We start from the raw sequence: 16,461 nt of genomic DNA on the forward strand, positions 1-16,461 counted from the left end.
TGAAATGTCAACACTGCAAATTATAAAAACTTGCACGATGAATAAAATGATTTCCAGTTCCAAAAAAAAACGCGACGACTCGCCTGGGCTGCAATTTGTGTTGAGTTCCGTGACATCAGTACGCCATTTTTCACTGATGTGGAACCATATGCTGCCACATTTTGTTTTCCCCCCATAGCTCAGTGATGGAGATGTAACGCACCATCCAGGATGTGTTCGCTGAGCCAAATTTCGGTACAGCAGAGCATAGCAGAACTTGCAAAGACTTGTTCCTTGTGATGAGGAGAAACTCATCAATTTTTGGGGGGCAGGGAGCCTAGGATTGCATGATGAATCAGTGGGAGAAGAGTTTGAAATCCTCCTGTCAGAGCTTAACCGGCTAGCGGGCACACTTCTCCGTCTTCGGTGTCGCATCAGTGCTAATGCTCCTCTGGTTTAGTATCTTAGAAAAACATCAGAAAACCTCAGTATGATTTAATGGAAATGGTGCAGGTCCTACCTGAACGAAAGCTATTGTTTTGTGACCATTGGTTTTGAATCTGATTGAATGGCCATGACAAGGGTCAGTCCTTGTACCCCTTTTGTTCGGTCTCTATATGCTAGCCCTGTGTCAAATTCTTCATAACTCTAGTGTTAGTTATCACGGCCATCCAGATGACATATATCAACGTCTCCAAATGCTCCAACAGCTGAATGACCGTTTTATATCATTGCCTAAAACAAATGAAAAACTGGATGAAGCAGAACTGATTTAATTGTTTTCTGTCAATAAAGAAAAGAGGATTGCTGTTCTAGGCAACCTGGCATATTTTCATTGTGTGTGAATGGGAGGAGTTTTCTTTCTGTTGGTAATTTTGCTCTACTTTGCATAGGTAAAATTGGGCATTTGCACCATTGTGCGCCATTGTGGGACAAGCTTTTTCCTAGCCAATCGTGGCAGCATCACTCATTTGTACACCCGAGTATGCCGTGCTTGGCGTGCCCAAAACAAAAATGGACTCACTGGGGTTTGTGCATGAAATAGGCAGGTAAACTGCAAGACCTCCCCTCAATGGATGATGTAGACGGCCGTGCATGTGACGTGGGCATTTGAAAACCGCTTTGCAACCCTGATCGTGCATCCATGTGTGACCATCTCCCACCGTCCCCAATAGTGAGGTGTCTATTATCAAAACATTTTTAAGATGATAATAATTAGAATTTGTTGAAAGAATTGATTTCTTCACTGTCTCATGTTGGCATCATATTTATGAATGAAATCGTCTGGCATCCAGCATATGCAGTACAGTACATCCGAGTTTTTCTGCCCGCCTCTCGATCCAGTACCCCAACAGCACGATATACCTTTGCTGCGCAAAAAAAATAAATAATAATCTCTTACATAGTCTAAAATTTTGGTCCCCAAATTGTGAGATGGGCCGCGGGACTCGACATTAATGGCCAATGAATCATAGCTCATGTACCAAAATTCAAACACGCTGGACGAGACCATTGCCCCAGCAGGGAAATGACCATGCGCTCATTTTTACACTGAGCGCAGATGACTTTCTGTTACCAAATTGTCAGATGTGTTGGGGGAGAGAAAACTCCATGCACCGGAACACCCAGACAGAAAAATCATGGCCCCAAACACACGAGACAAGACTGGCACTGGCTCAAAAAAGTTTCAGCCAGGCACAGGTACCAGCTAACCAAAGTAGGGCCCGTGGAGGTACTGCTAACTAAAGCAAAGACCAAGTCCCAAACCTTGCTATGTTGAGATATTCGGATCTATCTTTTAGCAGTCATATGAAATCAATCACCAAAACAGCCTTTCCCAGCTAAAAAACATATTTAGAGTGAATGCTCCAAGAAGACCAGGAGAAACTTATCAGTGCTTTTTTTTCCAGAAGACATGATTATTGTCACGGTTTTCTGACTGGATTCCCTCAAAATAGCATCAAACAGCTGCCGCTCATTCAGATCTCTGCAGTTCGAGTTCTGACCAGAACAAAGAGATCAAAGCACAGTCGTAATGGCTTTACAATGACTGCCAGTCAGCTATAAAATAGATTTTTACATTTTGCTACTGGTCTATAAATCACTTAATGGTTTTTCTCGAGAATACTTGCGAATGATAAATCCAGGAGGGCACTCAGATCTGCATACTTGGTTCAATTAGTGGAGCGTGGAGTTCTATGCAGCCATGGGGAAGCAGTATTTAGCTGTTACTCTGCATGCAAATAAGCTACCTAGAGAAATTAAGTCCGCCTCAAGAGGAAATTCTTTGAAATCAGGTTAAAAACGATACTTTTTTCCCTATGCGTATGATTAAAAAGGTTTTAAAGCATTTTAAAAATCAATTTCACTGTCCGTTCTTTTAGTCATTTTAGAAATCTAAATTCTTCTTTCAACTGTCCAGGGCAATGGAGAGAGTGGAAAAGAAATGAAGCGTGTACAGACAGGCTGGAACGGCCAGAGAAAAGTGTCAGGTGTGTGTGCGATAGAAGGCTTTCGGTTAAGATGAGAGGAAAGGTGTACAAAACTGCGGTGAGACCAACCATGCTGTTTAGACTGGAGACGGTGCCACTGAAGAAAAGACAGGAGAGCTGGAGGTGGCAGAGATGAAGATGTTGAGGTTCTCTTTGGGAGTGACCAGGTTGGATAGGATCAGGAAGGAGTAGGCAACCCATGTTAGAGGTTTTGGAGAGAAAGTGCAGCAAAGGAGACACGCAGCCAAATACATTTTAAAAAGAAACACACACACACACACACACACACACAGCATGGTGATTGATTAAATAAAAACAGTATGGGACAACGTCATTTGCTCAAAGCCCAAAAACAAACACAGAAGGCGAGTGTTTCTGTCAGTCTCAGCAAAACGTGAGTCTGTCAGTGATGGACTGAGTCCATACTGACAGACCTTATGTCAGTCCTTATAGAATGCCAACCTGTGTCCTGTGCATGCTGTGTGTGTGTGTGTGTGTGTGTGCGTGTGTGTGTGTGTGTGTGTGTGCGTGTGTGCGTGTGTGTGTGTGTGTGTTCAATATTTAAGAGCCTCCTTGGTGAAAACTCCACCAGCCACCACTGGTGTGTATCAGGTTTAAGTCACTTTGAAGCTCAGTTCAGAGATCAGAGATCGTCTGGTTTATGTGCTTGGTCGTGCCTGTATTCATTCTAATGTGATGTATGAAACACCCATTAAATGATAGCTGCAGCTTTATGCAAACTCATACCCAAAATAGCTCAATGAGATTTGGATGAAAGAGTTTCTCAGCATGAAAAGTGCTTACATATTAGAGCATGCACATTGAGCGTCAGCGATAATTTGGCTTCTACTTTAATTTTATACATGAAGTGATAAGCTGTCGTCTCTAAACACCAATGTACAGTAGCGGTCAAATTAATCAGAGTTGGGCAAAACGTAGGTGCAGAGACGGTTGAAGTGAAGGCCACACACTCCACCATACAATAACCTAGCAACATCAAAGACAGCAGTAGCCTCGGTGTGGGCCGAATGATTTGAACAGGCCACATTACACAGATTGTTCTTTATCTTCGAGGACCTGCTCGTTTGGTGACCTGCAACAGCCGAGCAGCGATTCCTGTTGTCTCCCTTTTTGAATACGGTAGCCTTTTTACAGTGCCTAATATTCAATAGTTAATTTTCCGGCCCACTGCTCCTGAATGTCGCCCTCAGCTGCAACCATACGATTCCTATGACCAGTTTTCTCCTCGTTGACAGAAGCCATTTTGAAAGTGAGGATTAAAGTGGTTCGAGGTTTTGTATGGATGCGAAATTCAAGATTGCATTTAACACACAGACATGCTCGTTAATCTGCACACACACACACACACACACAGACATATATACACACACACACACAAGCGCACACACATTGGACACTTGCAGACAGCTGTGTACAGCAGTGTTGAGGGAAGTTGTCAGGGTCAGGGAAACAAAGGACAAATAGTTAATTAATTGCTGTGCCGGGTACTTGTGTAATAGAACAGCTGCATGATTTGAGCTCAACCTCCTTTGGTTGTTTTCGCTTTGCGGATCCACCCTGGGAGCTAATAGGCTCACTATAAACTCTCTCCTCTACAATTAGAGCCATGTTATCTGCATGGGAGTCTTTTCTGTTTTGCCGCAAGATATGGTATCCCTACTATATATGCAGATGCTGCATTTTACGTATTTGTTAGATTGACCTTTCAGCAGCAGGCTGCGTCTACTAATGATGGCATTGCATGTATATACAGAACATATATATATTTTTAATTTCTTTGTTGGGAAACTTGTGGCTATCCACAAACAAATGTTGTAATTGCAATTGAGACTACAAATATAAAATGGAATCTCAAAGGGCAGATATTTTCCACACAGAATACCAATAATCTGCCATCATAAAAACTTTATTGACTAACTTAACACTTGCTAAGGCTCATGTGATGTCAGACATGACTGCTGTCTCCTCAGTTGAACCTGTTGAACGGTATCATAACACATTGTCAGGAAAGGCTGTGCAATCAAACTGGCCTCCTGACATCGATTTATGATGCAAATGCAGTTCCGTTTTTTCCTCTTCTTTTCATTGAATGAGGAAATGGTTGTTGTGCGTGCTTGTTGCTTCAGGCTTGGTGCACTGTAGGAGGTCATATTGTTATTGATGGTTTTGTCATGTTTCGGTTTGTGACCAACAGGTGGCATTGTGGGGCTTTACCCCGCAGCTGCACACCTGTTTGTCGTTAGATAATTAGCGGCTTTAAAAGGACTCCCTGTCCGAACAGTCAGTGTCGGGTCATTGTTGCTGTTTGCTTGCAACTGTCATGGTTTTGTTCCTGTTAGTTTTTTGCCACAATCATGGTTTTGTTTTGCTACTTTGGATTAGTTTTGATTGTTAGCACTTTGTTTGTTTTGTATTCAGATTTCTCTGTTTTATTAAATATAGTTCGTCAAGTTCACCCTGCTCCTCCCTCCTGCCTGCTTTTTGGGGTCCACCACCACCTCGCAACGTGACAGAATGACCCGACCACCTGGATCCCGCAGGTACTAAGGACTGGTCCCTGTTCCACCATATGCCTGGCGGAGCACGTCTGTGGCCGAAACCCTTTTCCCCTTCAGGCAGCGCAGGTTATGCGGCTGTTCCATGTTTTCATCTCGTCAAGCCACGTCTACGGTAGGCCGAGCCCCGTCCGCGTCCATGTTGCGCCAAGGCTCGTCACGTGTCTGTTCGAGCGGATTCACATTCACATTCACGTCCATGACGAGCCATGCCACGTCCACGCCCACGTCAGGCTGAGCCCCTGTTCACGTCCGGCTATCCCATGTCCCCCGCGACGTCGAGCTCCGACCATTTCAGGCCACGCCCAGCCAAAGGGTTGCCGTCGCTTCTTGATCCTGTTCTCCGGCGAGGTGAAGGTCGTCGTCGCTTTTGTTCCCGTTCCTCGGCGAGGCAAGCCTTTGGACAATTTTGGGACGTCTGGGATCAGTCCCTTGAGGGAGGGGTACTGTCATGTTTTGGCTTGTAACCAAAAGGTGGCACTGTGGGGCTTTACCCTGCAGCTGCATACCTGTTGGTCGTTAATTAGCGGCTTTAAAAGGACTCCCTGCCCGAACACTCGGTGCCGGGTCATTGTTTCCCTCCTGCCTGCTTTTTGGGGTCCACCTCGCAACGTGGTTTTAGCAATATAGTAGGTACCACATTAATGTCCTTTGTAATGACGAAAAGGATGGTGAAATACATGGTTCCTCTTTATCTTTAAATATATTACAAATGAAAAAGTTTCAGTTATCCGTGGGCAATTTTTGGCCATGCTGTGCACTACCAGCGGTCCTTGTACTTTTGCAGCCTGTTAACTATCGTAGCTCACATGTACCGTTTTAAAGTGCTTTCCTGGGCCTTCCTAGATTCCCATTTGCTTGTGCCCTCAGTGAATTGTACACGAAGCAAACTCTGAAAATAATGACGATAATAGAGCGCAACAGTTCTGATCACAAGCTGCAATTGCAGACTGTTGAGAGCTAACGACTTCTGCTGACGTAATCACGCGCCACCGTAAATTCAAGATTTACCTGCTTTATTTTATTTTTAAATATTTTTTGGGTGAAAATGAGACTGATAAGATGATTAGAGTGCAGTGTACATTAACACAAAAATATATATTATTAACATGTACAAAGATACACAAATGGTGGTTTGTGCTTTTTCTCCTCGACACTCCTCGGCTATACTTGGGACCTGTCTTAGATCTACCCAATGAGCACCCCTGCCCTAGACATTCTAGAGTTCTTTTTAAGATCCTATTTGTTTTCAAATCTTCATTTGGCCATGCCCAACCCTACCACTCTGAGCTCCTCCGCCCCTACACATCTGCCCGGTGCCTCAGGTCTGCGGACCAGACACTATTAGAGGTAACCTCTATCTCCTCTAAGCGGAGGCTCAGAAGAGATAGAGCCTTTTCCGTTGCTGGTCCCTCCTTTTGGAATGGCCTACCGATGAATGTTAGGCAAGCACTCTCGCTATCTATCTTGAAAACTTGTCTTAAAACTCATTTTTATTCTTTGGCTTTCGACTCGGCATGAGACTTGATTTTTGGTTTGACTGGTTTTGTTTTCTACAGTCTTTGTTATAAATTTATTGTTTCATTGTTTGTTGTTGTGAATTATTTTTGCTCCATGTACAGCACTTTGTATACAGCGGTGCTTGTTTTAAAGTGCTCTATAGATACAGTTGATTTGAGCTGAAGGGATTAAGATATGTTAACAAGACTGCTGTATTAAAACTGTTGTTATGCCATTACGCGATTCAAATTCTACACCAGAGGTAGGAGTGATTTACTTTCTAGCCATGATAAAATTCAAATTTACCCCCACCATGGTAACAGCCATTTGAATCACAGAGACACTAGTGACAAAGCACGATGAAGTTAAAAATGCTGAAATATCCAAGATGTCATGTTTTACATGATACGCTTGATTACAAGTAATTGTATATCACTGAGTTTTCAAAGTGATTCAGTTTGTGAAAAGATATGTTGAAGTTCTGTGTCATAAAAGGCTGAGATAAGGATTGATTGAATTCCCTGCTCCAAGGTTAAAATCCATTTCCCATCTGTCCAACCCTTTAACTCACAAATTTGTTAATCCTTCTGTCTGTTCTTTTTTTTTAAGCTATTCAAACATGATTTAGCTCAAAGCACTTTCAATGGCCACCCGCTTTTTCACCAGTGTCTCAAAAACACCTTGATGGATTGCTGTGAGATTTTGTACAAATGTTCAAGGAGCCCAAATGATCCATCATCATCACTCTGGAGATCCTCTGACATTTTCCCCAGCATCATCATTAGGTTACCAGGTTCTGTTTTCATAAAATGTCACATTTAAATGGAAGGATTGTTAAAAAAAAAAACCTTGTTTTCTCTTCCACCAACTTGTCATCAATATATACTGATTGTTATGCTTCTTTTTTATTATTTTTGGGTGCATGATGGAAGTGGTGGAACAGTGGTGGAGCAAACTATTTGGCGAACCTCGGTTGTACTTCATGTTCAGGCCAATGTTAACATGCGAACATTAAAACTTGACGTGAAGAACCGCTTTTAACTCAGGAATTGGCTCATTGAATGCGACCGCTGCTCCTCAAGAAAAAGCAGATTAATTGTTGATTTTGCACCAGACTGGTTGTTGGAAGCCGTCGCTCATAAAAACTATGCCGTTGTCCTCTCTGTCCGTCCTTGCTGTCGCTCTCCGAGCAGTGGAGATGAATGGTTGAGCACGTATCCGTAAACGTTTAATACAATTTGGTCTGCAGTCATTTTGCCTGCATTCAGCATGACCAGATACATTGTCGTGAATGCAGAACAAACACCATTTAATCAATGTATTTATTTCAGTTCACCTTTGGGGAGTATATCAGCAGCACAAGGCGTTCGACATGTACAAAACATATCCAGTATTGAGTTGACCGTGAGTGGCGCGAGCTCATTCTACTCCTTGTCAAACTCAATCTGAATAATTCATATGCGGCAATAAACGGCGGCTGGAATTCCACCATTGGCACTTCAGAAATGGAAAAATCCTGCTTTTTCGACTATATCACCATGACGTTAATAAAATCAACAAGAATTTACTCGTTACTCCTGTCATCCTTCTCCGCTCTTGCCCAATCAGTCATCAGTTTGTCGCTTCCACCCTGCGCTTGGCACACGGTGATTTCTGGAACCAAAAAGAGCTCTGATTGAGCATGTGTTTGGCGCGTGGACGCGTGTGGGGACGTTTCTTTTGTTCCTCCTAACACATTTCATGGTCAGGCACAATTGGCGCGAACGTTAGGTGACAAGCAAACAAAGCAAAAGTGATGTATAACTGAGCATTGATGGTTATTTCTCTTAAATATTGTTGCCAAGTGAACTCAAATCACCGCCCACTGACCTCACTGCCTCGTGAAATATGTTGGAACCGGTGCAGTGTCAGACCGTAGCGCAGGCTGCCATCGTCAATCACTGTACAGAATATGACGCTTCTGTTTCTTAAAAATAGATGGATTGGATCAAGGCCAAAGGGTTCAGGGAATAGGAATGGCATCATCATGCATTTGTGAAACTTCTCAATTTATCATTATGTTCATTAATATTCCAGCAACGACCTCAACCCTTTCACGCATTAATTAAGGCAAGCTCCACCAGGAAGATTTTTTTATTACTCTTCGGGCTGGCCAACCAAGGACTGACTACTCGCTGATGAAATAGTTTTGTTTTTTGAAACAAAACTGTGAACTTCATGTTTTTAATGTTGTTTATTTCGTGTGTTCACACATTTTAACATATTCCAATACAGTTAAATGAATTTCTAATATGTTAAATCTCACAACAATGGACAGCTATCCAAAAGCTGTTTTCTCCTAAATGACGAACACTGATGCTACAATAACAAATCATTAAAAGGACGCACACACACACACACACACACACAGACACACGCTCACACACGCACACACACACACACACGGATTGCAGAAAAGAAATCTCCAGTTATGTACAGTACATCCGTCCATCCATTTTCTGATCCGCTTATCCTCACATGGGGCTGCGGACATGCTGGAGCCTCTCCCAGCTGCTGTTTTTGGTCAGTAGGCAAGGTACACCCTGAACAGGTTGCCAGCCAATCACTGGCTTAAATCACGCTCTCACTTCTGTCTTGGTATATACGTATGACATTGAGACCGATATTCCCTTTTGAAACGTAACACATGATTAAGATGTAAACAGCTGCCTATAGAATCGCGAACCTAGACACTGTGTGTAAGACTTTGAACAAAACTGAAAACCTGAGTACGGTAATTGTCCTCTGATGGAGTCTTGCAGTCAGGTTCCACAAACGGGCAAATTACACATTCAGTAGGGAATAATTGTTTTGTGCCCGTGCTTTTTCTCTGTCTCTCTCTCTCTCGCTCTCTCTTTCGACTGCCGTAAAGTGGAATTTACTACTAAGCCGCATTGGTGAATATCAATCAGGGGTGGCCAACCAGTCAGAGACTAAGAGCCGGTTACTATATTACTGCAAATCATACACATGGGCACACATAAGCATCACTGCATCCCCATCGCGAATGCGCACGCCCACACACACACACACACACACACACACACACCTACCTCTGCTCAGCCGAATTTATTGTAAGTGTCAAAAACCAACATGATAATGACAGAAATTGACTCCTACAGTACTAAGACCAAAGGCCAGGCATTTGCAACAATGAATATTGTGTGCACTGTCTCACACACACAAACGCTCAGTTCAACCAAGTCCACAAACAAAAACATAAGAACGTTTTTCTCTTACTATGCATGTTGCTTAGCACCTTCCTTTGCTTCTGGCATTCGTTCTCTTGAACAATCCTCTTCAAATCTGCTTTGTATTCCGTTGTTGCCATTCAAAGAGGCACTGTCTGCATGCGAACTGCAGCGGTTACTTACTACTCGGGTCAGCTTGCCACCTAGGGCAAACGTTTTTGCCCAAAGATCGACTTTTGAAGCGACCACACAAATCTTTTTGTTTCCCCCATTTCCTCCTCCCACCTCTCGCGGTCGACTTGGGACCAGTCCACTGGCTCCCGGTCGATTGCAATCGATGTATTGGGCAACCCTGCCTTAAAATCAAAGGGAATTTGCTGACTAGCTTAGCGCTTAGCGCCATTTTTTGCGCATGAGCGCTGATTCGGTTGTCATTTGCTGAACACCACCAAAGCATGACAGACAACAGGGGAAATGATTGTTTTCCTGATGTCATTTCAGGGACTGTGTGCAGCCTAAATGACTAAGTGGAACTTGTTCAAGCACCAGACAACGCCCATGGTCGCTGCCAAGCCAACAGGGGCCAGTGCCTTGACTGTGACTCCCGCCCCTGTCGCACTCGTCTCTGCAGACAACTCCACCGAGCCAGTCAGCAAGAACGATGCCTTTGACGAGATCAAAAACAAGTTTCTGAATGAAATCGATAAGATCCCACGTGAGTACTGAACCAACTTCCAATCAACTTGTGATGACGAATCAGCCGTTTTGGAATTGGATTTTCTGCTTTTGCTGCAGGCATTGGCTGCCTCATAACGACTTTATTCGGTATTGATCAGTGGCTGCCCCCCCTAATGGCAGAGAAATCTAATTTTCCCTCAATCTAATCGCAGGCGTGCCACCTCCGACTAAATATATTTGGCCCGGAGCATGACATGGGCAAGGCTAAACGAGTGTTCGGTCAAATGTCAAACTATTTGTTTCTTTCCTCTCGGGTTAGAAATGCTTCACCTATACGTGGAATTGTTTTCCATCCTCAGTGCCATCCTGGGCCATCATTGCCATTGCTGTGGTCGCCGCTTTACTTATTCTAACGTGCTGCTTCTGCATCGTCAAAAAATGTTGTTGCAAGAAGAAGAAGAACAAGAAGGGCAAGAAGGGAAAGGGTGACATGGGGATGAAGAACCTCAAAGGCGGAGAGGTAAGTGACACTGTGGGGGAGTTTGGGGTACTTTCCCATTTTAAAGCCTTTGATTGTGACTAGTACGTGATTAATAATATGGCTTTGTATTTGGGAAATAGAATCATAAAGGCACACAAATCCATTTTTACGCCAACTGCTTTCGTTTTTCCAATCAGAAAACGATTGGCTGAGTCGCTACTCTTCCAAAAGCATGTCATTTTGTCAGCCTTTTCCACCTTGCTTGATGAAGTCTAACTATTAGGAATTGGTCTTCTTTTCAGGGCTTTTCATAAACAATTTCGTTCAATTTGATCAATAACCTGCATTTTCTATTCATTCACTCCACTCTTCTAATCAAAGATACCTTAATATTCTCTGAAGCGTAGTTTACCGATGGTAGATTCCAAACCTGCCTGTAAGTTTCAAATGATAAAACACATCTTCAAAAGTCATCTTCTACATGCGAAATAAACCACTGTTTGTACAATCAACTTGTGATAAGCATGCCACGTAGTTGAGTAGCAATGTCCATTTTTAAAGCGCGACACCCAGACAGATGGATAGATGAAAAGATAGATTTGAAATTGCTAAAATGACTTAGTTGTGTCTATTTTCAGTTGAAAATTCTGAAAATAGCCCTCTTGTTTTTTTCTCCGCAAGTGGAGACAAATAGGTCGAACAGAAGGTTCACCAACATGATGCCCGCAGGCACCAGGTAGCCCCCAAGGACCACACCAATAGCTCGCAGGCCTGTTATGAAAATTGCTCGCGGGTGATGTGACATTTCGGTTTCCTCGGAATGTTGTAAAAGTGAATGTTTCAAAATGTAAACACTTGTAGAGATTTACAGAAATAAAGTGTTGCATTTAGTCATTAATCAGTTTCCTACCTTGTTAAATCATTGTTGATAATTATTGTGAGAAATTATCACGAGCGGTGTATTTCAAAAAGATTAATGAAATATCAATAATTATGACTAAGCACACAATCACAGGTCATTTGAGCGACTTTGAAATTTCAGAAGTGTGTATCAGAACCAGTAGCCCATCCCATTTACCGAGACCTGTGAAGTAGCTCTCGTTTTCAAAACAAGGTTTGTGACCGGTTGGCGATCAGGAAAGGTGAAGTCATTAGTGGTATTGGTGAATGTTTCTCCTGATTCCCATCCCTGGGTGCAGGCCGCCATAGCTTTGACTCAAGAGAAACTAAGAGGTCCTGTTTCTTACCACTTTACAAACACTATGCAGTAACTACTGAGAGAAGAAACGACCGAATGGCTTTTAGACCACTGGCGACGTTTATTACTGCTTTTTGAACAACAGTAGACTGCAGATGATGAGCAAAGACTCTATTCAGTGGCTTTGTAACCAGGTCAGTCTATTCTTCACAGATGAAAATAACACTCTAACCAAGCATTATTATCTGTTTTATTATTTTTTTCCTCTCTTCTGTTATGCAATGTATTTGTCAAACTGTAACTGTTATCGTTGCTCTCTCTCTCTCTCTCTCTCTCTCTCTCTCTCTCTCTCTCTCTCTCTCTCTCTCACACACACACGTTTGAGTGGAAAATGACATGTCCTATCTATTCAACTCAGCCCCAACACTGTTTTCATAACCTTTCAAGAGTGATTATAAAAATAGTAGTTTAGAACAATTGTTCCGGGTCTGATAATCATAATTTCTTTTTACATGCTTTAGCGATGATTGGACGACTCATCCAGATGCGTAACAAAACATCTAAAAGTCAAGTTATTTTAAGGCACAATGGATCTGCTGCACAAGATACGATTGTGGTAATGAGGAGGTTGGCCTCTCTGTCATTTTCCTCGCTCCCGACAGTTTAGCTGACTGCATTTGCTATGATTACCCTTCTTTGGTGTCTGCTGTGAGTTCAATCTCTTCCTTTGTCTCTGCTCTCCTCCTTCCTGCTTTGTGTCTTATATGTGCTCCGTGTATCTTGACTGTGGTGGACTTCTCTGCCTACGGTAGGTCTGATAGCACGCGGCACCCCTCTCTGGCCGCTCTGAGTAAGCGCAGACCAGTGCGGAGGGGGGGAGCTGTGGGGGCGGGCTGGGCTTGAAGGGATGGATTGCAGTGGTGATGTCAATGAGTGCGATGGCTTTCTTAGTTCTTTGCAAGTTTAGGTGCTGCTGGTGCTTGAGGAATCTTTGGGAGCAATTAAGCTGCTTCGCAAAATCCACTGAACTGACATGCCGCACCAATTTGCTATGTCTTGATACAGAGATGGTTCTCTTCACAAATGTGAAACGCCACAGAGACCCGTTTTAATGCGGATGGTTTGAAGTGAATATGAACCCCCCCCCCCCTCTGATTGAGCCTTTTGAATGACGAGTGCACTCGGCAATTCACTCGAGATCACTAACATGCATGTGCAAGGGCTAAGCTGGATAATGTCTTACAAACGCAACCCCCGGTGAACTTTGGGCTTGTTTCCACCATCATGGGCCGTTGTAGTGCCACACAAATCAACGTGGTTATCAGTGATTCGCAACGAATTGCTCTTGATGTCTGAAATTGACTCACTGGCGCCCCACGTGTGCAAACATGCTCCGAGTTCCACGACGGATAAGACTTGTTTTGTTTTGTATCTCTTGACAAAGACCAGCCTACAGCCTTGCAGTAGGTAACATTGAATGGCCACAACTTGACTTGAGAGTAACTTTCCTGGATGACCCATGCTGCTGACACACAAGGTGACTGATGAGAAAGAGATGGCGTGCCTGAATGTTTGCCCCGCATCTGCCGTTCTGAGAATCCTGGTTTCAGTCCATTCCAAGGATAATGCTGGTCACCGCACTGTTTCTCCACGTGAAAGCTCTTCTTGATAGTCATCCCATGTTGAGCAAAGGGCATGCATCCAGACATACCATGTCCTTACCCCAGAACCCTCCCCAGGCGTTTTCGGGGAAACCTGACAATTCTCAAGGCAGTATCATGAGTTCCGACATTTTCGGCCCTGACAAAAATGTGTGCCCTTTTCAAACTGTCCGTGCTCAAGCTACAAGGTGATTCATTGAGAGAAAGAAACATACCCTGCATTTTGTGGCCTGGCATGTTTGAATGAAACGCATTGCCCACTACCAAAATAGGGAATGCCACAAATAGGTACAATCGTGTGAGTTTACAAGAGGGCTTGAGTTATCAAGCATGCACGCTGGACCGCATGCAAGACAGCCGAGTGTTTGCGTGTGTTGGGAGAAAAATGAGTGGAGTAAGGTTGTGTGTTTTATATGTGTATGCGCCCTGTTCCAGCTCACCTCTTTCAGCGGACCAGAAAGTAGCTGGACCGTCCGGTTTTTACGAAGACATCTGAGTTTTCTCAAGATGGCAGCCTTAGGAAAGCCAGCAATACTCTACTTGAATCCAAATCGAAAGGGCGAATAAAAAGCAAAACTCTCTAGCTCCAAGAATAAGAAGCGTGACTGAAAGTCTTTTTTATTGGACTTTGACAAACTCGGAGCCACATGATAAACGGGCATATCATTTCCCAGAAACCACCTGCTCCCAACCAGCAGGTGGAAGTAGTTTTTATTTTCCAAACCTACAGCCTGAGTGAACATTATTGCCCCTTTGGTCAATTCTGTCTCGAGACTCACGATTGAACTCTTCGGAGACAGTCATATTGCTTATGCCATCCATCATGTTCATAAAAAAAGACCCAATACCCGCAACAGTTAGTTACAATGAGAGTAAGAGACAATAGCAGCGTAAGCGATGGAATAAGCGAGGATGTCCGAAGCTAAACCGACAGCAGGAATCATGTCTTGCTTTAAGGTCACCCTATTTTGTCAAACGGCCTTTACTCTCAGAACTCAAGTCAGAAATCACTGGGTCAAATGTTGGGCTTTTCCTCATTGCTGTGTCGCTCAGTGCCTCTCAGCTTGGACAAAATACTACACATTATTTGAAATGTCAAGAAACAGGAACACGGTGTTGTTTTTCACGTCACATTTGACAGACGTGTTATTTTTATGTTTGCTTGGTCAGACCATTTTCATGTGAAAGTTCTCACAGTCATTTTCAGTAAGGGAGATTGTTTGTCAACATAGCAACAACTGACAACTCTTACTTTTATTGCACTTTTTTTTGTTGTTTGTTTGTTTTTTTAATTACAGTGGATTTCCACCTCAGTGCGTATATAATTGCCCCCCGGCCCCATATATTAACTCAGTGAAACTGTTTTCTAGGTCAGGGCAACTTCATCACCTCGTTTTTTAAATCTTAGACAGCGAATACAAACAAACTAACTGACAGCAAATGGTGTCACCCAAGAAATAGTGAAATCAAGTCAGGTTGCAACCGTGGTCATCGATGAACAGATTGCACTAGTAACACCTGTGTGTGCAGGGGTAAGTGACAGGTAGGTGCTGTGACTACCCCGTCCGTCTGCTGATGGCCGAGGGTTGTTGATCAGCACAACCTCAGACTTTGGAGCATCCGCTCACTATTTCCTCTACTGCCTTCTGCCCCTCTGTCTTGCAGAAACAACAGGACGATGACGACGAGGAAGACGATGTTGAACCTGGACTGACTGGAGATGAGAAAGAAGAGGAGGTGAAGGAGAAGGAGAAGCTTGGCAAGCTGCAGTACTCCATTGATTATGACTTCCAGGAGAACAAGGCAAGGACATAGGTCCCTTCACACTAGTATAGCGACTGTAACAAAGGAAGTATCTCGTGGATTGAAATTAGTCCTCCACCAATTTTCAATGTCAAAGCTAAAAGAAAGGTATTGGTTTGTAAAGCCACGTTCAAGTTTGCAGAATTCAAAGTTCAGAATCAGTTTTCAATATTCACTTCCTGTGTACTGTCGTACAATGTTTTTCGAAACAAAATCATACTGGTTCATCACATTCTCAGTATTTATGCAGCACTTGGCCTGATCAAATAGCAGGCCAATGGAAGGATCATTTGGTCCGATACACTAAGATGCGCAGAGTCGTCTCTTCTGACTCTTTCTCATAAGTGTTTCATCTTCTAGCTGACAGTGGGAATCTTGCAAGCTGCTGATCTCCTCTCCATGGACAGCGGTGGAACCTCTGACCCCTATGTCAAAGTCTTTGTCCTACCTGACAAGAAAAAGAAGTTTGACACAAAGGTTCACAAGAAAACCCTCAACCCAGTCTTCAATGAGACTTTTATCTTTAAGGTAGGCCTTGTCGTTCTTTCGTTACTATTTCAAACGTTCGTGTCTGGTTGACCAGTCATGATCTGGCTTTGGATTGCTTCCCTGCCCTCTGGGAATTAAGCACCTGATTAGCGCTAATACTTTCATCCACTGGCAATAAAAGGTGGCAGACATTTTGAAGGTGGCCGACAAGGAGAATGTGGGCGAGAATTAAATTAAAGGACAGGGCCACCTTTGGTGCCTGCTGACAAAGCTCGGTGAATTTAACACACAAACACTTCAAACAGCTTGTCAAAGGCTGGCCAAGTCTACTGAAGCTGTGTGTTAAGCCAACCATGAGTAAGATCCTGACTCAA

The 16,461-nt window shown here is 43.4% G+C and overlaps 1 protein-coding gene across 6 annotated transcripts in view; it reads left to right on the forward strand.

Moving 5' to 3' along the window:
• Nucleotides 1–16,461, forward strand: part of LOC127595015 (synaptotagmin-2-like) — a 76,254-nt gene that overhangs the window by 53,074 nt on the left and 6,719 nt on the right. For 5 of the 6 annotated variants that reach the window (XM_052056736.1, XM_052056753.1, XM_052056760.1 and 2 more), the window contains 4 exons: nucleotides 10,279–10,492; nucleotides 10,815–10,975; nucleotides 15,461–15,598; nucleotides 15,959–16,126. In XM_052056736.1, the coding sequence (XP_051912696.1) occupies nucleotides 10,297–10,492; nucleotides 10,815–10,975; nucleotides 15,461–15,598; nucleotides 15,959–16,126 (663 nt within the window). In that variant the 5' untranslated portion in view covers nucleotides 10,279–10,296. The remainder of the gene's footprint in view (nucleotides 1–10,278; nucleotides 10,493–10,814; nucleotides 10,976–15,460; nucleotides 15,599–15,958; nucleotides 16,127–16,461) is intronic. The other variant, XM_052056766.1, reaches the window with a different exon arrangement.

Source organism: Hippocampus zosterae, chromosome 2, assembly GCF_025434085.1.
Source record: "Hippocampus zosterae strain Florida chromosome 2, ASM2543408v3, whole genome shotgun sequence".
Taxonomy (NCBI): Eukaryota; Metazoa; Chordata; class Actinopteri; order Syngnathiformes; family Syngnathidae; genus Hippocampus; species Hippocampus zosterae.